At 35.8% G+C, this 24,044-nt stretch overlaps 1 protein-coding gene across 3 annotated transcripts in view; it reads left to right on the forward strand.

Annotated features, from left to right (window-relative positions):
- Positions 1–24,044, forward strand: part of ASCC3 (activating signal cointegrator 1 complex subunit 3) — a 259,219-nt gene that overhangs the window by 152,774 nt on the left and 82,401 nt on the right. For 2 of the 3 annotated variants that reach the window (XM_059700848.1, XM_059700847.1), the window contains 11 exons: positions 522–620; positions 4,514–4,682; positions 5,233–5,453; positions 6,841–6,926; positions 7,378–7,544; positions 7,654–7,799; positions 7,927–8,047; positions 10,558–10,700; positions 22,573–22,710; positions 22,794–22,914; positions 23,860–23,992. In XM_059700848.1, coding sequence (XP_059556831.1) covers positions 522–620; positions 4,514–4,682; positions 5,233–5,453; positions 6,841–6,926; positions 7,378–7,544; positions 7,654–7,799; positions 7,927–8,047; positions 10,558–10,700; positions 22,573–22,710; positions 22,794–22,914; positions 23,860–23,992 — 1,544 coding nt within the window. The remainder of the gene's footprint in view (positions 1–521; positions 621–4,513; positions 4,683–5,232; positions 5,454–6,840; positions 6,927–7,377; positions 7,545–7,653; positions 7,800–7,926; positions 8,048–10,557; positions 10,701–22,572; positions 22,711–22,793; positions 22,915–23,859; positions 23,993–24,044) is intronic. The other variant, XM_059700849.1, reaches the window with a different exon arrangement.

Here is a 24,044-nt window from a genome sequence, read left to right on the forward strand (position 1 = left end):
TAAGAATGGACTTTTTTAGGAAAAACAGAAAAAAGAAAAAGAGAGAGGAATGGATATTCAAAAAATGGTATCCAATGGAATGTGATTTGTCTATAAAAAAGAAATGAAGTACTGATGTATACTTTAATATGAATGACTTTGAAAACATTATAGTAAGTGAAAGAAGCCAGATACAAATGACCATATATTAAATGATTCCATTTATATGAGATGCCCAGGATAGGCAGATCTATAGAGATTACCAAGGAATGGAGGGTGGGGGGGATGGGGAAAGATAGGTAGTGACTGCTAATGAGTACAAGTTTTCTTCTTAGGGTGATGAAAATGTTCTAAAATTTGAATATAGAGGTGATTATACAACTTCGTAAATATATTAAACCCATTGAATTCTATATTTCATATGTAAACTTTGATATAGCAATAAAGTTGTTGAAAACAATAGGTTCTTGGTATGCAAACAATAGTATATTCCTTACTTGAGTTACAATATACATAGTATAAAGATACTATTTTTCTTCTAGGTCCATGGGACAGTAGGAGAACCCTGGTGGATTTGGGTAGAAGATCCTACAAATGATCATATTTATCATTCAGAGTATTTTCTAGTTCTTAAAAAACAGGTAAAATATCTATGTATGGCCAAATCCTTATTATGTTGCTATCATAAGTAGAAAATATAAACTAACAATTTCTGCTTTTGCTTATTTTTCTATAATTTCTAGTGTCATTAAAGCTTTATTTATTTATGTTTTTGTGTGATTTTAAAAGAAAACAATACTTAAATGTTACAGTATTGATATACTCAATGTGATCTTAGTTTGAGGAATTAAATTATAATCTTTATCATAGTTTGAGGCATGGCTTTCACATGGATGGACTATATGAAATAAGTGGGATAAATAATATAAAAAGTTAAATATATAAGAAAGAAGAACTTTTGGTGCTACATAACACTGTATTAAATAGTATTGAAACATTGTTATTTAAAAAAAAATTTTGAACACAAAGCTCAGCTTTATTTACATAAATACAGTGGCAAAAAGGATAGGAGAAAAGGGGGCAAAAAATGAAAGCCTAAAAAGGTAAGAGGTACATAGTAGAGTGAGATTCTTAAACGGGTCCATCTAATCACTGCCTTACAAAAGGTAAGTTTCAAATTAACATTTCATAACTCCCACTTTTCAGATACAATTAACAAACAATAATCATCAAATATGGCATTCCTTTTAAAATTATCCATGAAGCCCACGAGAAACTCAGTTTGATGCTAGTGCATCTGATTCTCACGCTTCATTCCTAATTTCTCTTACCAAAGAGAAAGCAGGCTTCAGGCTGGGAGCCTTGGATGGCAGCAGTAGAATTCATAGCAGTGTTTTGTCTTCATTTCATTTGTCTTCATAATTATCCTCTATTATGCCAAGCGGTGCTGTTTTTCCACCTAATTGTTTAAAGAAAAATCCTATCTAATAATAGACAAACATGGTAATTGACCGTGCCTTCTCTACGCCTCACATTGGCTAATAAGCGAGATATGCAAATTAACCGCCAACAAAGATGGCGGCCAATTTGCATACTGCAGACAGAGCGGGGCAGCGCGAGCCGCCAGCGCACTGCCATACAGCGGGTCCCGGGCGGCAAGGCAGGCAGGACCCAGAAGCCCCAGAAGCCGGCCTGCCTTGCCACCGGGGACCCAATGAATCGGGTCCCAGCAGGCAAGGCGGGCCGGACCCAGAAGCCCCAGAAGTCGCCTGATATGGCAGTAACTCTATCAGTAAGCACTCTGAAAGTCAGTGGCATAAATGCACCAATTAAAAGACAGATTATGAGAGTGAATCAAAAACAAAACCCACTTTAAATATAAAGACACATATAGGTTAAAAGTAAATGAATTAAGCTGCAGCCTGTTTTGCTCAGTGGATAGAGCATTAGCCCGTGGACCGAAGGGTCCCAGGTTAGATTCCAGCCAAGGGCCTGTACCTCAGTTGCAGGCTTGATCCCCAGTCCCTATCAGAGCATGTGCAGGAGGCAACCAATCAATGTGTCTCTCCCTTTCCCTTCACTCTCTCTAAAATTCAATGGAAAAATATCCTTGGGTGAAGATTAACAAAAGCAAAATAAATGGATTAAATAACATTGAAGAGATTATAAGAAAAATATATTCTAAATTTTGTTAGTTGTATAATGGTTATGTTTAAATTATTAACATCTAAGAAACTGGGTGAAGGGTACATATAATATGCTGTAGTATTTTATAGTTTCTTTTACATGTAGGAGATTATTTCAAATTAAAATATTAAAAAATTAAAAATTAATAAAATATTAATTGAAATGTATCCGCATTACATGAAAAATCTCCTAATTGCTTCTAGCACAATTTATTAAATTGTGCTAAAATTTACAGGGGTTCAATTAAAAAATATCTTAATTCTAAATGATATAATAAAAAATATATAATAGTGCAGTCATAAGCACATATCTGAAAATACAAATTTAAAGAAGTGAATTTAAAGAAGGGATTAGCCAAAGAAAATATATGCACAACACATGGACACAGACAACAGAGAGAAGTGGGGGGCAAGAGCTGGGTAGGGGGGGCAAAAGGGGGGAAATAGGGACATCCTCTATCCTATCTAATAAAAGAGAAAAATGGTAATTGGCGTACGACGATACCCTTTTCATTGGCTAATCAGGGCTGTATGCAAATTAACTGCCAACTATGATTGGCAGTTAACTGCCAACAAGATGGCGGTTAATTTGCATATGTAGGCACAATGCAGGGAGGCGAAAGGGAAAGCAGGAAGAAGCCCCCTGCCACTGACAGTGATCGGAAACCCAGGGGGGAGCTAAGAGCTGGGGGGCAGGGCAAAGGCGGCCCTGGGGCCGCCTTTGCCCTGCCCCCCAGCCATGATCGAAGAATCGGGTGCCTTTTCCGCCCTGGCCAGTGATAGCAGGAAGTAGGGGTGTAGCCAGCGATGGGAGCTGGGCACGGTCGAAGCTGGCAGTCCCGGGAGCTAGGGGTCCCTTGCCTGGGCCTAAAGCGGAGCCCACGATCGCGGGGCCACTGCAGCTGCGGGTCCCCGCTGCCCGAGCTGGACGCCTCAGCCAGAGGCGTGAGGCCTGGGCAAGGGGCGGAGCCTGCAACCGCGGGGAGCTGGGGGTCCCCTGCCCAGGCCTGACACCTCTGCCGGAGGCCTCAGGCCTGGTCAAGGGGCCGATCCGGTGATTGGTGATCGGAGGGTGATGAGGGTCAACTCCTCTGGCCGAGGCATCAGGCCTGGGCGGGGGGCTGAGCCGGGGATTGGGGGGATATGATGGTCCCCTTGCCCAGGCCTGAAGCCTGGGTCAGAGGCGTCAGGCTTGGCGGGGGGTGGAGCAAGCGATCAGAGGGAGATGGGGGTCCCCTGCCCAGGCATGTTTCCTGGGCCAGAGGCCTCAGGCCTGGGCGGGGGCCAGAGCCAGTGATCAGGGGGAGATGGGGGTCCCCTGTCCAAGTCTGAGACCTCTGGCGGAGGCGTCAGGCCTGGGCAAGGGGCCGATCAGGTGATCAGAGGGTGATGGGGGTCTACGCCTCTGGCCGAGGCATCAGGCCTGGGCAAGGGTCCGATCCTGCGATTGGAGGGTGATGGGGGTCAACGCCTGAGGGCTCCCAGTATGTGAGAGGGGGCAGGCTGGGCTGAGGGACACTCCCCTCCCCACACACACCCAGTGCACGAATTTCGTGCACCGGGCCCCTAGTAATAATAATAAAAGGCTAATAAACACATTGACTGAATGGCAAAATGACCAGTTGCTATGATGCACACTGGCCACCAGGGGGCAGACACTCAATGCAGGAGCTGCCCTCTGGTGGTCAGTGCACTTCCATATGGGGAGTGCCACTCAGCCAGAACCTGGCTCATGGCTGGCCAGCACAGTGGTGGTGGCAGGAGCCTCTCCCATCTCCGTGGCAGCACTAAGAATGTCCAACTAACGGTTTAGACCTGATCCCTTGGGGGCCTAAGCCTTTAGTCGGACATCCCCGAGGGCTCCCCGGCTGCCAGAAGGATGTCTGACTGCAAGCTTAGGCCTGATCCCCCAGGGAGTGGGCCTAAGTCGACAGGTGGACATCCCCCAAGGGGTCCTGGACTGTGAATGGGCGCAGGCCGGGCTGAGGGGACCCCCCCCTCCCCCCCGAGTGCACAAATTTTTGTGCACGGGGCCTCTAGTATTAAATAAAAATCATGCAATTAAGTAATTGAATGAGTCGAATTGCTAACCTGTTAACTCGTGATGATATGCATTGTAAATAATGTAAATTGAGTGTAACTGTCACCTTCTGCTATGTTAGTTAACCTCAGAAGGGAACCACCCACAAGTTTCTGAAATACTTGAATATCTCAGTTATTTAGAAATCCAAGACATTTTCTTTATCTCTAGCACATATTGCTGTAGATATCATTGTTTTAACAATAGACTAATAAGACCTTATGATATTAGAATATCCATATTCATTTTAGACTTTATTTCACATTAGGTCATTAGTAAAGAAGCTCAACTACTGGTATTTACAATCCCTATTTTTGAACCTTTGCCTTCCCAATACTACATCCGAGCAGTGTCTGATAGATGGTTAGGAGCTGAAGCTGTATGTATTATCAACTTTCAACATCTGATTCTACCAGAGAGACATCCTCCTCATACAGGTAACATATTGAATAGTAATTTGAAAATTGTTGTTTTAGTTAATGTTGGAAAGCATCTATGCTTTAAAATTGTTTGAATCTGGATGGAAATCGTACTTATAATAATTCATGTCCATTGGCTAGACCAACAGTTCACTTGACCACTCTAGTTTGGCCAGTTGTCTAATAGATCAAAAGTAATTTGTTATAGTAACCGTTGTAGTACTGAACTTTACAAATGGCTTTCATTTTCTACAAATTGGAGTAGATTTACTTCTGTTCTGTAACAGTGCATGTTTTTATACACCTCTCATTCACATTACTTCCCTGATTAGAAAAGAAAGATACGGCACTATAGTTGACTTATGGGGAACTCCCCCCAAAAAGTGTCCAATGGGTCAATATTATAAATGTGGTAAAGGGGGGGGGGAGGCCTGTAACTAGTATATAAGAATTTATGTTAAGACCTCTAAAGAATTAAGGTTTGTTTTAATTTATTCATAAGATACAGTATTCAGTATTGTGTATATTTTCCAGTTATTGTTTAACGGTATCTGATGTGTCTTTTCAGAATTACTGGATCTTCAGCCTTTACCAATCACAGCTTTGGGGTGTGAAGCATATGAAGCACTGTACAACTTTAGCCACTTTAACCCTGTGCAGACACAGATATTTCATACGCTGTATCACACAGACTGCAATGTTCTGCTTGGAGCACCCACTGGATCGGGAAAGACTGTTGCAGCTGAATTAGCCATTTTCAGAGTCTTCAATAAGTACCCTACTTCAAAGGTCTGTTTGAAAGAATCACAGGCTTACATTCAATTAGAAAAGGCATTTTATAATCTGTATATTAGCCCATTCTAAATATACTGGCAGGACTTTATGAAGAGCTTTGTTACTCTCTTAGGAAATTTTTCTGGTTGGTGGAGTTGGGGGGAGGGGGGAGAGAGGGAGGGATGGAGATCAGATTTATAGTAACTGGCTACCCGAGCATTTACCTTAAATTTTGGAGTCTTCCAGTTCAATTTCTAATGTACATATGGTACTCACATGTTCTTTCCGCATCATAAGATATCTATACTTTATTGGCATTTTCATTGTAAGATACTTAATTCATAGCCATATATATAAGATATATAATGATTCATAATCCAAAGTCTTTAATTATGAAGGAAATGCAAATACTTTAACAAATACAGTTTGATTATATACAGAAATGTAGAGGTAGCTTTTATTCCACTTTTCTCTAAATGACCATATCATTATGTAATGTAAAATAACATGGCAAATCAAATACATATTGATTTTCAGTGTTCCTAAAATGCAAAATACAGTTTAAAAATATTATTTCTTAGGAAAGCTGAGTCATAGTTGTGATTGGAATTGTGTGCTATTTTTCTGATTTTATTATTTCAGAAATGTTTTAACTTCCTTTTTTAGTGACTTCTAATTAGTGGCTTTTCTTCCCTGATTAGTTTTCCTATTCTCAGTGATTATTGATCCATTAATACAACAGCAGAGCTCTACTCTAAATGTGAAACATTTTAGAAAGGAAAGCATTATTTTTCAGTGAATAATCTGTATGTAAATTTGGATTATTAGGACAATTTGTTTTTCAAAAAAATAAAAATAAAAGGGATAACACCTAAACTATACACATAACTGACATCTTCCATAAAAATCTACATTAAAATTTAAACAAGCAGAGTATTTCTCTTCCAAATTTCAAAATTAGTAACTTTTTTCATGAAAAAGTTACAACTCCAATAACTCTTGATTATAATTCCAAGAAAAACTTATTATCATCCAAACCCTAATTTTCTCTCTGTAATATATTGTCTCATAATTTTTTTAATTTTTTACATTACATTAGAAGATAATTTTACTGTAAAATACTTTTTGTGAAAATTACCTTTGGTGCATCTTAGAAAATATTTAAAATTTTCTGTCAGTATTTTTATGATGATGTATTATATTTACCAGTAAATCTTACTTTGGATAAATGTAGATTGAGTTAATGGCTTTTTCCTATTAATTTAAAATTTTAAGCTTTTCAGTAATAAAAGATAAATTTTAAAACCACATTGTCATAATGTGATAAATTTTATGGAGTTTACCTTTACTTGAAACTACTGTCACTATTTTCATGAGTGTCCTTTTGCCCCCCCTCCTTTAGGCAGTATATATTGCACCCCTGAAAGCCCTAGTTCGTGAAAGAATGGATGATTGGAAAGTTAGAATAGAAGAAAAACTTGGTAAAAAGTAAGTTCTTATTTTTTTCAAAAGATATGCTGTAAATAATCTAAAGAGACCAATAAATAAAAGACTTGCAAAATTTGCAGTGATTTTCATAGTCTGTTATTTATAGCAGGGGTGGGGAACTTCCACTGGTAGGATGGCTTACAAGGCCCATGAAATCATTTGGTCTGACTGCCAAGGCATTAGAGGTATATTAGATGTTTGACGAAATATAGCAGGCTAATATAGTTGATAATTTTGTATGGCCTGTGAATGATGTTATAAATATCTAAGTGGCCCTTGGCAGAGAAAAGGTTCCCCACCCCTGCTTTAGACTCATTGAACATTTCAGATATCAAAGGGAGATAAAATAGTTTTTAACATTATAAAGTTTTATTTTGAAAGATGTATTTTGACCTTTCCAAGGTCATATGACACTTAAAAAGTTAAAGGGATAATTTTTATTGCTCTCCAGAGTTATTGAACTAACAGGGGATGTGACTCCTGACATGAAGTCCATTGCCAAAGCTGACCTTATCGTCACCACACCAGAGAAGTGGGATGGAGTCAGCAGAAGCTGGCAGAACAGGAACTATGTGAAGCAAGTCACGATTCTCATCATAGACGAGATCCATCTGCTGGGTGGGTACCGCTGTATCTGATGCCATTTTACAAAATTTGACTCTCTTACCTGCATCAGCCAGCATCAGGATTTGTTAAATGATTAACATGCATTGTTCTTATTTCCTAGGAGAGGAAAGAGGCCCTGTTCTAGAAGTCATTGTCTCTCGGACGAATTTCATCTCATCACACACAGAAAAGCCCGTTAGAGTAGTTGGACTATCTACTGCATTAGCTAATGCCAGAGACCTTGCTGACTGGCTCAATATTCGTCAGGTATATGGAAGATGGATAAATCAGGCATTTAATAATGTGGCTTAGGTTTCCTCATTTAGGAGGCAGTCTAACATTATAAACTTAAATATAAAAACTGAAAATGGTTTCTCTCTCATTTTTCCTCTAGATGGGTTTATTCAACTTCCGACCATCAGTGCGCCCAGTTCCACTGGAAGTTCACATTCAAGGCTTCCCAGGTCAACATTACTGTCCCCGTATGGCTAGTATGAATAAGCCTACATTTCAGGGTGAGCTCCGGATTCTTAGAATGAATAGCAACCATTGTGTGATAGCCTTTAAATGCATTTTTAAATAATTTGAGTTTCTTAGAAAGGGTGATACTGCTCCACCTTCTACAGATATCTAAAACTATCTCAACTCTTCAGGAATCTATATATATAAAAGCCTAAGTGACCGGCCGACTGGCCAGTAGCTATGACACACACTGACCACCAGGGGCCAGATACTCAATGCAGGAGCTACCAAGCTGCAGTCACTTGGCAGCAGTGGTTCTCAGGTGACGCACCCAGAACCAGAGAGGAGGGAGCCTGATTCCGGGGTGCATCACCTAAGAACCGCCCTTTCGCAATCCAGGACCCCTCGTGGGATGTTGGAGAGCCTTTTTCTGCCCCATCCTCACAGGCCAGGCCGAGGGACCCCACTGGTGAGGAATCTGTGCACCGGGCCTCTAGTATGTTGAATTAGCTATTGAAAATTAGATTTACAAATGATAAGACATTTGTTGTAGAATAAATGTATATAATGTTAAATAGTAATCAAACCAATCTAAAAATCTGCTAAGGTGTTTTCTTATGGAAGTAGCCTGAGCAAATGATAAATAGAAGCCACCTTAAAAAAAACAGAACTATATAATCTTAATTTTTACCAGAAACCATAAAACTTAACAAATGTCAGTACTTTTTTTGCTTCTGTTTCTGTGTTGTTTTTTGTTTTCCCCTTAATAAAAAAATTAGGCAAGCAGAAAAGATTTAAGAATAACACTCTTATTTTGTAGAAACATGTTTTGTTTAGGCTGCATAAGGAATATTTATTATATCAATTAAAAATAACCTCCAAAATAAATTTTCTAATGTGAACGGCTGTTGATTGTGAGGTGACAGTTGTGAGGTGACTTTTTAGCTGCTGTAATTAGCCTTATGACAGAAGCAAAGTATTGATTGTGAACTAGAGACCAATCTTGGCAGTTCAGATTATTTACACCTCCACAGAAGCATTGTACAAAATCACTAATGAACAATAAATCTGCCGTGCGCTGTTCAGGCACACCTGTTCTTGCCGCAGCAAAAATCCATTAAATGGTGAGGTTTAAAAAAGACACATTCATTCACGATTATGTGTTCAAATGATACCAATATTGTACTAACGTGTATTTTAAACATTGTATATCTAATACGGTTTATCAAAGCATTGCCGTTTACATTCTATACTATTCTGATAAACTTGAGAAATGAAATAAATGAGTTTATTTGTTAAATTAGGTATTGTTGAGATTGCTTATATTTATTTAAAAAGTGGCTGATTGCATACCAGTGATTGAAATGAAGCAGTCTGCATTGTGTAAATCAATAGTAAAGAACTGAAATACTTATACTTCTCTAGATATGGTATAGGTACAGCAGCTATCTTTATAAGCTATTTAATTGTGCCCATAGCAGATCACTATATTTCTTTGAGTTTAGAAATATGATTTTATGATAGCTTTATACTCACTATTAGAGTATAAATATAGTCAAGGTCATGGCAACACTTTTATTATAAACCTTATTTCTTAGTCCATAAAAATAAATTCTACAGCTTAAATTTGAAACAAAAAATTATAAGCAGGTTGGCCTTTCATCATATAAAAATTTTAAATATCTGACTCTTTTAAGAGAGCTACGTGGACATAAGTATGAATTCTATTTGTGCCATTTGACCAGTATTTTGGAGTCTGTTATAGCAAAGAAACCTCACTTTCAATTAATTCAAATGATATATGTGACTCCTTAAGTTTTTTTTTGGTTTTTTGTTTTCAATCTTAAGACTCAGTTTTTAAACTAATCACCTCATCTTAAGTGTATCAACTCCCCATGGGCCATCACACAGACGTGGGCTCAGGCCTGGTGTTCTCTTCAGCTCTCCTCTGCATTCTCTTATCTTCCTACTAGAAATCTTACACGTTTTAAGGAAAATATTCTTCTGGCTATCTCTTACTAGTTTATTTATTAAAATGCTCTTAATTTTCCCTTAATGTGAACAGAGCAAAACTCAAAGGAATTTTTTGTAGCTTTTCTTAGAGAGTACTGATCGCCCTGTAGGATCGCCCTGTAGGACTTGACTCTCTCTCCATATCCCAGGACCAGTTAATTCTGTAATATCATTTCTCATGCAAGCAGAGAACCGACTCAGAAACAGAAAACACAACCTGAGATCCAGTACCCATATACAGCTATTATTGGAGAGCCTCCACTTTTTAGTGTCTCCTTCCTCAGCAGCTCAGAACAGACCTGGGAGCCAGCAAAGTTAACTCTTCCCTGTCCCAGGCAGTGTATCCCTCAGGGCCAGCTACCTTCCTTTGCTGTCCTTTCTAAAATATACTGTCCCTCTAGCACCTCAGAAATGCTATGATTCATGACTAAATTAAGAATTCACTTAACTAGCTTACAACATTAGCTTTCCTATATCCCTTCAATATTCTAATAAATTCAGATTTTCGTATAAATGGCTTATTATTTTATTTTCCACAACTTTTCTACAGCAATTAGAAGCCATTCTCCAGCCAAACCTGTTTTGATATTTGTCTCATCAAGGCGTCAAACTCGTCTTACTGCTCTGGAATTGATAGCTTTTCTGGCTACTGAAGAAGATCCGAAGCAGTGGCTGAATATGGATGAAAGAGAGGTAAGCAGTATAGTTTATTTCTGCTTCATAGAAATGTCAAATTAGTTTGTATTGTAGTGTAATGAAAATAACATTGAATTATGTTTAGTTTTAATCTACACTAAACAGAATGTTTAGTTTTAACATTACAGAACTTTTTTTTAAGAAAAGAGGAAAACCCTAACCGGTTAGGCTCAGTGGATAGAACGTCGGCCTGCGGACTCAAGGGTCCCAGGTTCGATTCCAGTCAAGGGCATGTACCTTGGTTGCGGGCATATCCCCAGTGGGGAGATTGCAGGAGGCAGCTGATCGATGTTTCTCTCTCATTGATGTTTCTAAGTCTCTATCCCTCTCCCTTCCTCTCTGTAAAAAATCAATAAAATATATTAAAAAAGATATTTTAAAAAAAGAATAGAGGAAAGAAGAAATGTGTTATACCACCTTACCACTATTAATAATTTGATATATTAGATAAAAAATAAATATTTAGTTGAAAAAGACTGAAATTTCTTATATTTATCCTTGTAGTTTTTATCTTTAACATCATCACCTGTATATTTTAATATTCAACTAAGTTTTCATAATATTTGAGTGTTTACTGCCCTCAAGGAACTTATCAATTTTGTAAAATTAACTTTTTATAAAATATCTAACATGACCATTTTTAAAAATTTAGTAATTTAGGAAACACTAAGTATATAAAACTTAAAAAGCTGTTGTTATCCTTTAACCAAGTAAAAACCATCATTAAAATTTTAAGCAATAATAATTTTGTATCTACATAATTATGTTAATTACCTGTTCAATTGTATTTTCCTGCTATAATTAAATAATTACACATCTTTATTACTATAGGGTTTTTTATTTAGAATTATTTGCTCGGTATAGAATTCTAAATTTAAAATTAATGGATCAAATAATACTAATATATTTATAACTTTTCATGTACACTGCTAATTGTTTTCTAAAAGGGCTGTATCATTTAATGTTATCACCATTCATGCATGAAGTATGAATTGTCAGCAGTATCTGAGAGTGACAGTTTTACAACATCCTCACTTGCTGTAATTTATTGATATATTATAGATAAAATGTTCCTATTTTAATCCTTCAGTATGTACCTTGGTTTTTGTGTACTGGACCTTTTTTTTTCATACGTATGTTTACTAATTGTCTACTTTTTCTCTATTTTGTCTTCTCATTCCTTTGGGCTTTATCTGTTGCTGAACTTTATATGATATCACTTTTTTCATATATATTGCTATATACATATTAATCTTTCATCTACTTTATTAGTTAATTTTGCTAGTCTAGTTCATTGATGTCTTTTTATCATACTTGTTTTTACAAACAGAAGTTTTTTCATTTTATATAATGCAATCTGTTAATGTGGTTCCTTCTATTCCTCAATGTAATTATATTTAGTGAGTTTCCTTCATTAGGCTTTTCCATTTCAAAAAAATATATTTTCCTAGTTGGAGTTATCATGAAAAAGTAGATGAAATCAGTAATAAAAATAATTGCATTGTCTCCCTTCTTCCTCCCTATCTCCCCTTTCTCATTTCATGCAGCTGGAAAAACAGTAAAAACTGTTTTAAGCCCCTAGTATCCAGTCTCAATAGTTTGCATTTTCTCTCCTACTTCTCATAAATTCTTTAGGGTTAGTATACCTGTTAGATGATACTGTATGTATTACAGTTATACATTAATTAGTGATAGCTAACTAATATTTCAAAATGTTTTTGCATAGCACCACAGATGACCTTATTGACTAATAACTAACAGACCTTAACATTAGTTTCATGTAAAAGGTATCACATGACTCCTTGAAGTAGAGTGAAAGCTATCGTTTTATCTTTCAAGTTTCGTCATTACTTCGTTAATGTTACTTGTATACATGTACCAAATATTTTTCAAGATAATAATTTAAGATCAAAATAATTTTGTCAAAAGGTTTCTTGTCCTGTGTTATTTAATTAGCATGCCCCAATAATCACCTTGTTGGGTCTACACAGTATCTTGACTTAGGAAGCAAATGCTGAAAAAAATAGATGTATGGAATATTGACAGTTTAGTTTATGTACAGCATACAGCTAAGCTTAATTTTTTCCCTCTCTTGTTACATTTCTAAAAGTGTTCCAAATGGAGATTTTTCTTTGATGTCAAGGTACAAAGTACATACCTATTGGACACATTTGGGATATTGGCTGAAAATATATATATAGGACTGTGTGTTTAGCACATATGTGACTCACATTAGCCTCAAATGTGAACCTCATGTGCTCTTCCCAGGTACAGTGCAACTGTACTATGTTTTTTCATTTTAATGTTCAAGGCCTAAGGAACTACTGGCAGCACAGCCATTGTATAAAGTTACTTCTCTGTTCTGTATTTTTTGTCAACACAAACATTTCTCAATAGAAGCTAATTAGAAACCATAGAATTTAGTTGCATGGTTTCTGCTGTTTTGTAGTTTCATTGCTATAATAGGACAGCTAGAAACAGTCATTCTGTTTCACCAAGCCCATCTCAAGACCAAGACAACAGGCTTTGTTTTAGTCCTGCCTCTAAAAGCAAATAAAAATTTCAGAAAGTTTGCAGCTGATTACTATGCAAATTCAATCTGTACCAAAACCTACCATATAGCAGGTGTTTTCATTGTTGAATACCCTAAAAAACTTAAAATAGGAGGACTTTTTAACACTTAAACCTTTGTGTTACTTTCCATGCATCCTGGGTGAGAAGTTTAGTGCACTTCCTGTTGCTGCCTCTTGTACGGTCTCAGATTGGTGTTCTGTGTCAGGGCATAGGTATTTTGGGTAGGACTCTAGCATTGACAATGTGAGCATTCAAAGGAGGCAGGTGAACACAATTATCCTGGCGGCTGTGGAGCAGGGTGCCTCTGGAATAGGGTAGCATAAAAATCATTCTACAATTGAATGGTGTTAAGTCAGGAAGTGATCCTAGATATGGAGGTGGAAGGGATGGGAAGAAAAGAAAGCTAAGGTAAATCTAAAGAAGATGGACAGAAAGAATATGACTAAGGAGAAATATATGTGTTCTAATTTATTTCCTAGCAAAGGCAGGACGAGTTATCCATCTATCTATCCAGTAAAGTTTCAAAGTATTAGGAAGGACCCCTTCAAATGTATTAGTAATGTGAAATATGAAGGAACCTCAAAAGTTATCCCTTTTATATTTGCCATTATGAAGTAATTGCATCATTTTTTGGAATCAATTCTTATCATAATTTTAAAGTTCATGGGCAAATGCTCCCATGACCCTTGGATTCCCAATTTGACAGCCACCACTTCCGCCATTAACCTCAAACTATTAGTGGGTTTTTACACCAAGCTCTCAAGCATCGAGTTCAAGACAAACATCAGGATCCCTGAGCTTCGTTCTATAGCATGCAGCAAAAATAGGGACTATCCTTTCCTCCCTGACCTCTCTTGTAGGAGGAGATTCTCAGATACTAGTTATTTGTGAACAGCAAAGATTTGTCACATTCTTTTACCTACCCAAACCCATTCATACACCATTCCCTCCATACCTATGTAAGAAATTCATATAGAAAAAAAATAAGTAGGGTCCAGGGAATAGGGAGCGCTGAGTGTGGTAGTAGAATGTCGTACATTAATATAAGTGGAGAGGCCTCTCTGAGAGGGCACCTTTGAACAGAGAACTGGAGGGAGGGAGGGAGGGAGGGAGGGAGGGAGGGAGGGAGGGAGGGAGGGAGATATCTAAGAAAGGGGTGTTCCTGGGCACTAAAAGGTTGTAAGCTAAACAAGTTACATACTCTAACTTATATGTATTTTAAGATCACTTTTGCTGTTTAGTGGAAAATGGGTTGAAATGGATGTAAGCATGGAATTGATGGTGGTGACCTGAGGGCCACTAGGGTGGTGACAATGGGAATGAAAAGATGCTTTGGGCTGGATTCAGTAGTACTGTCTGATAAATAAGGAGTGGAGGTTGAGAAAAATAAAACAAGAATGGCTCCCCCGTTATTAACATCTGAGTAAATAATGGTGTCGTTTATTAAAATGGGGAGGGCTGAGAGGATGAGCTAGAAAGGAAGGAGGAGACATATTTTAGTTTTTATTTACAAGTTATATTTTGGACACATTAATTTGTTTGTCTGAGACTTTCAAATGGAGATTTCAAGGCAACTAGATGTAGGAAGTCTATCTCACAGAGGGTGTGAGATGGACATGTGAACTTGAGAACATCACGCTAGAGCAGCCTTTATACTTATTTTTTTATTCAATGTATTGGAGTGACATTGGTTCACAAAATCATACAGGTTTCAAGTATTTAACTAAACAAAACACTGCATTGTGCACCCAACCCCCAAAGCAAAGTCTCTCCCCCCCCCATTTACCCCCCTTTTATCCCTCAATCCCCATCCCTTTCTCTCTGGCTGTAACCACACCGTATATATAACATAGACACAGACAACAGTGTGTGGTGATAGAAGCAGTCTTTAAACTCGGGTGAGTGCATGAGACCCTGAGACAAAGTGGAGAACTGGAGGGCAGCCCTTGAGGGACTCCTCACTGTGAGCTTAGGCAGAAAGCGGGGAGCTGGCAAAGGGCACTGAGCAAATGATGCCGGTGAAGAAGAATGTTCTAAAACACTGTGGAAGAGAGGGTTCGTGAAGGAAGGAGTGCTTGACTGCATCAAATGTTAATGGAGTGCAGTGATGTGAGAGCAGAGACACGTCCCCTGGGATTTAGCCCTTGGATGTGCTGGAAGAACTTGGCAAGTGGAGTCAGTGACATGTTGTGAACAGAAGTCAGCATGGGATGAGTTGAGGAATAAATGGGTGGGAGGGGAAGGAAATGAAAGCAAATAGGACATACAACTCCTAGAATATCTGCTATGTAATTTAATTAATGTTAAAATTTAGCACCTAACAAGTATGGTCTGTTGGTTTCCACCAGATATTCTGTGGTCTGGTCCCACATGCAAGGGGGAACGGTACTAGGATCTGGATAGTTGCCAGCCTGCACTAACAGATAAAGGAGCAGAGGGAAAACCCTTTCTTTTAAGTGGCCATAGTGATTGAAAGCTCAGAATGCTGCCCTACTTCATCTCACACCTTGGATGAGATGCCATGTCTAGGGTGAGAGAGCAGAACCATGTCTGAATATGAGACTTTAGTCTTGCTTACATTATCCCCCTCAACTCCTCTATGTATCTCACACTGCATTAGCAGCAGTTTTCCTTCATACTGTTAATAACATAGGGCGCAGTATTATTCTGAGTTTCAGGCATCCATTGGGGAGTTTTCGAACATGTCCCCCGCAGATAAGGGGGACTACTGTACACTAAACATTATTAAAGAAATGTGCTAATTAATAATTTTTTACTCAATGCTTCAAAGTGAATTTATGAAAAACTGTAGCGTAGGTGTGCATAGGAGTACTCTCATGAAAAGTAAGATTGGTATTTTCACATGTCTGATGGTGAAGGAATTTTTAAGTGCTTAGAAACTAAGCATAACTCATCCAATCTCATTACAAGTGTAGCTCTCATAGACTTACAAATGAACAGTCTAGCTTTACTCAAAATCATCAAAAGTTCAGATGTGGTGGAGTTTCTGTTAGTGATGTTTCATTATCATTTTCTTTGATTCATTTGACTTTTTATTCACCATATGTCTATTGACCTTTTTCTATAGGTAAGAACCAGGCTTTGAAGATGGACTTTGAGATTGTTGAAAATCAGTCATTAGAGTTTAATGCAGGGTTATCACATTTTTAACTAGAAGGATCTGGGGTTTGTTTGTTTTTTGTTTGTTTGTTTGTTTGTTTTAATTAAACTAAAATAGATTTGACTCGTGGTACAAAAGCCTCACCCCCACTGCTATTTTGGTCAGGTCTCTGACCTCTTAACAACTGACCAGAAAAGAAACTATTAGGCTAAGGATATTAAGTGTCAGAATACATGTTATCGACAGATGTACTGCATTTGAACTCAGTTGAGCCTTATGGAATATTTGTGTAAGTAAGAGTAGCTATACGATAGGAAGCCATTCATTTTTATTTTGCCTTTGTTGCTATTGTGCATGTCCTCTTAAAGAGGCAAAACTCTTATTATGCTTAGTGATAGTTGATGTGTTGAGAGTGCTTTATAGTTCACTAAAGGCTACCATTACCTCATTTAATCATGAATTCTGGGAGGGTTGATGTTTTTATCCTATTTTACAATTGCAGATATTGAAACTTGAAAGAATTAAGTGATTTGCCCATTAGTACAAGCAAGTAAGTGGAGCTTGGGAATTCAAAACTAGGGTGTCTGACTCAGAGCCTGTGTTCTTTTAGTCTGCTAAATGGAATTATAGACAACATGCTAACTAGAGAAAATGGAAAAGTCAAAGTGGGGGTGTGTGTGATTTAACAGGAATGGAAATACAATAAAGATAAAGTCAGTAACTAAAACACCAAACACAAGCAACCAACAAGAGCTATACCATTCTCAGTCCTGGGAGGTGATATTTTAGTTTACAAAAGAAGATAATTTTAGATATTCTTCATTTTGACACATAGGAGTGGATATACTCAAATAAAAAAGAATTGAAAATTTGCAAATAATCTGCATAGAGTTCCCCAGCTTGTGAGTCTCTAGGATATTACTCGTTACTTCTAATCTTACCTGTTTTTTGCACAATAAGGTCCAACCTTAAGCCAAATGAATGATGTCATTACTTTAAGTAGTTTTTTTGTTTGTTTGTTTTCGTTTTTTTTAATATCCCTCTCATTCATGTGCTGATTAGAGTGTGGCATTGAGAGCTTAGACCTAAATCGGGCTTCCTGGGTTCCATACTGACTGCCCATTGCAAGCTATATGACCTTGGTGGGGTATTTAAACTCTGAATCTCATCCTTTCATTTATAAAAGAATAATAATAATAATAACAATCCTATCCTCACAGGATTGTTGTGAGGATTAACAGTCCAATACAGAATTAAATGTTCAATAAATGTTAACTGTTACCACATTGAATAATACCTTATATACAGGTTCTTTTTGCTGAAAGTTTCTGGTTAAAATTTGGTCATATTTTTATAATCTTTGGCTTATGATCCTTTACAGATTTAATTAATATAGTATTTGTTCATTTAAAATAATACTACTTTAGAAAATTAATTCTATTAAGTTCTTTTCATCAGCTTTCTCTGCATTTTAAAGGCTTTTCAATATATGGAAATGCTCTCCAACCATGTTTTGGAATCTGAATTTCTTAGAAATGGAAGTAAGCATACTCAGAAATAAATATGAAGCACGCCTGGCCGGTGCAGCTCAGTGGTTGAGCATCTACCTATGAGCCAGGAGGTCACAATTCGATTCCTGGTCAGGGCACAGGGGACTCCCGGTGGGGGGCAGCCAATGATGATTCGCTCTCATTGATATTTCTAAGTTTCTCTTCCTCTCCCTTCCTCTCTGAAATCAGTAAAAATATATTAAATAAATAAGTAAATAAATAAGCAAATATGAAGCACATACACTGGGATTCCATACCAGAAGCATAGTGAATTAAATTAGAATAATTAATAAGGAAAAATCTTTAATATCTATAGCCCAGTTTTGATATTACTGTTATTAAGAATCAGGCCAAGCTAAAAAGCACACATTGAAAATAATATTGTATGTATTTATCAGACATAGCAATATTATTTGGATTTTATTTATGTATTTAATTTACATATAATTGTATATTTCATCACATAAATTATATATATACATACATACACATCCACACACAGTATGATGAATTATTTTGAGGTGTGGTTGTTGGGACTTCTGAAGGGGCAGCAAGAGAATATGATCTGAGGAGTACTAGTAAAGTTTGGAAACTTACTATCTTTAATTAATTTACATTTTTTTTAAAATTTTTCCTGTTAGTAGATCAATAGAATGTTCTAAAGTGTTTTTTCATTTTAGTTTTTCCCCTTCAGTCTATCCTGTAGAAATGTATTTTAAGAAGTTAATACTTAGTAATTATAAGGAAATGTTTTAATTTCATTTAACATCTGTACCAGATGGGATATATTTAATTATTTTTAATGAATGTATTCATAACTTATTATTCTGTATGCTGTATCTTTTATTGAGCATTTTAGATAATTGATAAGCATTACTTGGTGGCATCTGGTCTGAGTCTGATGTGCTTTGAAAAGAGTACAGAGTTCTGATAATGAGGATTCTGTGAAAATGGGAAAACCAGCACAACAATGTGCTTTGAGAAAGTATGGGTTTTTAGCATCTTGAAACAATATATCACACTCAAAGGGACAGAATTGGGCTGCACAGTCTGTTAGCTCATTCTTGTCCAATCTGGTCTCCTCCTTTCTTTTGGAGCCAGCATTGTCATCAACTCACTGAATTATATTCTGACTGGAATGTATTTCAGGCACAGAGTAATGTATCTACTTAAATGGAATCCTATCTTTCTACAAAAGCTTTTTTGAGTATAATAAATTTAAAATATAAAAAAATTCTATTAGGTTAAAGTAATTGGTTCAACAGTTTACATATGTGCCTCCTCCCCCACTACCCTAAGCAAAGACAACTACTTAAAGGAATATAGATCTGTTTTTCTTTTATTTATAATATTGAATAAAATTTTTTATTCAACTAACATATAGTCAGATATATTTTTAAGACCATTTATTGAAAAGATAATTATACATTACAAGAAATTTTAGTTGAACAGAAATAAACTATGGAATTACAACTTTCTATATCAGAGTGTTTAATTGTCATGAATATTTTTTTTTTAATGCTGTAGCAGTCTTTCTTAACTAGAATAATCCTTAACTTCCTAAGGCATCCATTGTAGGTAATCAATGAGCATTTCTCCTAACCATCTAGAATGGTACTACATGTGCTTGGAAAAATTGAGAAAATGGTAATTCAGATTTTATTTTCTCATGGAACCAGGATTTAAAATTCACTGAGTCTTTTGATTTGTAATATATGGGGTATGTAAATGAATAATTTACATTATTTTATAAAAGGATTAAATGTGATAATTTTGTCAAGTAATAAGCACAATGCCTGATACATAATAAGAGCTCAACAAATAATAACTAGTATCATGTTTTAAGCTTTCATTATCCTACGTCCCTGAAAAATTTTGCTTAGATTATGTTTTGATCAAGAAGAAATTTAAATGTAATCAAAATTTTACATTTTTAAAATTTAAACTGGCTGTCCTAGTAGTATTTTATGATTAATGATTGAATAATATTACTATACATTTTGCTTTTTTATGATGTTCAAATAACTCAGAATTCGTCCACAGTAACCATGTAATAAATGAAGTTGTTTTTTGTGATTGTCCTCATGAGGATTTTAGGTCTTTGCCAGTTCAGATAGGCAAATAGTTCTTTTTAAGGCATTGATTTATGTGAACGTGGGGGCAGGGGAATGAGAAATAGAGAGCCTTCCCTGATGTGAAAGGACAGGATATTAATGCCCACCAAACCTCCTGTCATAGAATTCTTTAGCTTTCCTATGGTAAATGGTACCTTACTTTTTGGATGTGCTTGGCATTGCCATGGAATAATAAATTATACAAGCTAAAAAGATACACTGCTGTTTTAGTTATGAAATGGAGGAGGTGGGATCCCTGAAACTAATTGTCAGAGCAAGAATATCAGTGAATTAAGTCGTGATAGTATAAATTAATGATATTTTATGCAGTGAACTATTGAACAAAAAAATGGATAATAACCTGTCACTTGAGAATGGCTAACATATAATTTATGAGACAAGACAAGCACCTTTCTTTATAGCATGCATTCTTTATAGCTTACTTATCCTGTACTAATTTTAAAGGGAAAGTGAATTTATGTTAATACATTTCTATATTCTTGCTTAACAATTTACAAGGTAACTAATGCAGAAATATCAGGTGACCTTACTGTGACCATGAAACAAAAGGAACTGTTTATACATTGCATTCTGTTCAGGGGAAGTTGGTAAATAGCATTTTTGATGTGTGTCATTAAAATATGACCTTGTTTATGCAGTGCTTCTTTTACATTAATAGTTATTATAAAGGCAAACTTCATCTTCCTGTTTTTTGGATTGTTGGATTAAAACAGCTTGCTCCCACCTTAAAGAAAAAAAAAACAAACAGGAAAATATTTTGACCATTGGGGAAAAAAATGCGTAAGAATGAAAACTATTGGAATGCTTCACAATACTGATTTGCTTGTCTTGTGCGTTTTTACTAAGTGCAGCAGCAGCCTGCTAAAGTTTCTTGAGATGGAGATTTTGTGAGCTCCTTACTGATCTATGCACAGCCAGGAGTGTGTTACAAGTATACTTGTGTATATTAGAAGTGGTTAATAGTAAAATGAAGTCTGATGACAGTCAGTTTTTAATATTTGTGAGTCTTCCGGCATGTAATAATTATGCATGTACCTATGTCCAAGTTCCCATTCCACAATTGGTCACTCTTGGACTGTGGTAGTGAAGCTACAGACATAACAAAAATGTGTCTTTTTAAAAGAATGCTTATGTATCCTCAAGCTATTTGGTCCCTGCATTACTCCCCTCGTGAAGTTGCCCAGAACGAACTTCCCCATGCTGCACCTTGTGTCATTCTCTGCTCAAGGACCAGTGGAGGTCTATCATTACATAGAGAGATTAGGCTTTCTGTTCAGTTCTTTGCAGAGAGACAATTTTGTAAGAAAATAGATGTGCTGCATGTTACCATAAAATCTGTGTTGCTTTGAGTATTTCACATGTAGAGTGGAAAGTGATAGAATATTCGGAGAGTATTTATAAAATACGAGTTTCAGAAACCCTTTAGACATGAAAGTTTAGTGAAACTGAGGCTGGATATTAAATCTGTTTTAAAATTTAAAACACTGGAATATATAAGAATTCAGAATATAGTAAGGTTAGGATGTAAAATAAGTGAGCTAAGGAATTATTTCACCAGAATTGCTAGAATAATTAACCAATTATTTACCAAAAATAAACTTAGATTTATACCATAGTTCCTATTACAAGTTAATTACAAGTTAATTATTTAAATGTTAAAAATAAAACTATAACAAAAGTTGAACTAGTAGGTGAATATGTATTTGATCTCAAGATGAGGCAACGAAACATATGGGATTAATTTTAAATTTTAAAACCATAAAGTAAAAAAAAATTAAATTAAGTGAAGGACAAAAAACTAGATGAAAGCATTATAGCATATGATGGACAAGGAGTTAATACCCTTTATCCATAAAGACCTATCACAGGCCAATAAGAAAAAGGGCTATCATTTCCCTCTAAAAAAATGAAAAGATAATTTACAAAGAAAAACAGCTGGGAAATATGAAAAATATTAACTGCACTATCAAAGAAATGAGAAATAAACAAAAATAACACCAGTTTGATTTGTAAATTATTAAACTAAGGCTCAAGTTATCTTGCTTGCCCTGGGCCATGAAGGCCGTGAGGAAACCTAAATTGAACAATTCCTATCTGTGCAGTGGGATTATGACTGATTTTTAAATTATATTTTGTTAGTATCTTCTAAATTTTTAGCACTAAGCCAAAAATAGAAGTCTTTTCTAGAGCAAGAGACATTGAAACGTTTTAGGCAACACTGCGTCCCTTTAATAGTTAAGGGGATATTCCACTTACCCCTGGGTGTGGGTTTTTTCCCTCAATGAAAAAGAAGGGGATGGAATACATTTAAACTTTATTTAGAATATACATAAAAATATTCTCTTCAGTTAATCTAACTTTAATCAGAAGTACAGATGGGGCATATATTTTTATGCTCATAACCAAAACACAAAATAAATCAAATGCAGTATTAATATAAACATTTTAAAGCTAATATACCTACCTCTTACAATTGTTTGCATTTGCAGATGGAGGACATCATTGGAACGCTAAGAGATTCCAACCTGAAACTTACACTTGCTTTCGGAATAGGAATGCATCATGCTGGACTACATGAAAGGGACCGGAAGACAGTAGAAGAACTCTTTGTAAACTGTAAAGTTCAGGTACTGTTTTTTCCATTACAAGATATTTAAATGTCATTTAAAAGTTATATTTTAGTTAAATGTGTTATCTTTTACTTTTTTAGGTTCTTATTGCCACAAGTACATTAGCCTGGGGTGTAAACTTTCCAGCTCATTTAGTAATTATTAAAGGAACAGAATATTATGATGGAAAAACAAGACGTTATGTGGATTTTCCCATTACTGGTAATTTTTAAAAATTTATTGATACACTAGGCTTCTATGTGTGCCTTATTTGAATTTATATGAATTAAGTTTTAGAGAATTGGTCACATTTAAACATATAATGAGGAAATTGTAAATTTTTGTTTCTAGTGCATACATTAAAGTATTGAACTGTTTTATTTACTTTTACTTACCCAGTCTTACATTTATCCAATTTGTTTAGGAACATCCAAATCATAACTAATAGTTTCAAATTCATAAATAAATAAAAATACTGATAAGTAGCTATTAGTGATGAATAAATTATAATTAAACATTACAATGTTTAATTTTAAAGTTATTTCACTAGAAATGATACTTTCATGAAACTTCTAGAACCAAAGCACTTGTTGCATGAACCATTTATTAATATATTTTAAAACTTGCTAAAATCATTTTCAGTGGTTTCTGAAGAGAGAAATATACTGAGTGTGTATTTATACTCGGTGAATATATGTAAAAGCTATATTATTTTTACTTCAGAAATTTCTATTTGCATTATTACTTCAGATTCATTCAGTATAAAAAAATATATTTTATATCATGGGTGGATGAAAGGTGAGGTTTAAATAGACCCATTATTCATGGTAGAAATAATCAAATGACGCTGCTAAAGATATTTTTGCAAATAGGTATTATTTGTTCTTGTTAAATTAAAATAGTAATAACTCTTAAACAGCATTTTTAAGTATAAAGGAAACTTTTCTCTTTCTTACTTTTACAAACTATTACTTTTGGGGACTCAATTTTCTATCATACTGATTTGATTAATTATTAAGAAACTCAATAGTAGGCATCAGAGATAGCATACATGCTCTTAAGGTATTCTGTCTCCTTTGTTATTTTGTTATGTTGTAGACACATGCCATAGTCAGTGAATATACCTTGTGCCACATTGCAGAATACCTCTTGTTCTCTTTTTTATAGATGTTCTCCAGATGATGGGACGTGCTGGGAGGCCTCAGTTTGATGATCAGGGCAAAGCTGTAATTCTGGTTCATGACATAAAGAAAGACTTTTACAAAAAATTTCTTTATGAACCTTTCCCAGTAGAATCAAGGTAAATTTTGCTGTAAATTATTTTAAATTAATTTATGTCATAGAAAGTTGGT

This window comes from Myotis daubentonii, chromosome 6 (assembly GCF_963259705.1).
Source record: "Myotis daubentonii chromosome 6, mMyoDau2.1, whole genome shotgun sequence".
NCBI lineage: Eukaryota > Metazoa > Chordata > Mammalia > Chiroptera > Vespertilionidae > Myotis > Myotis daubentonii.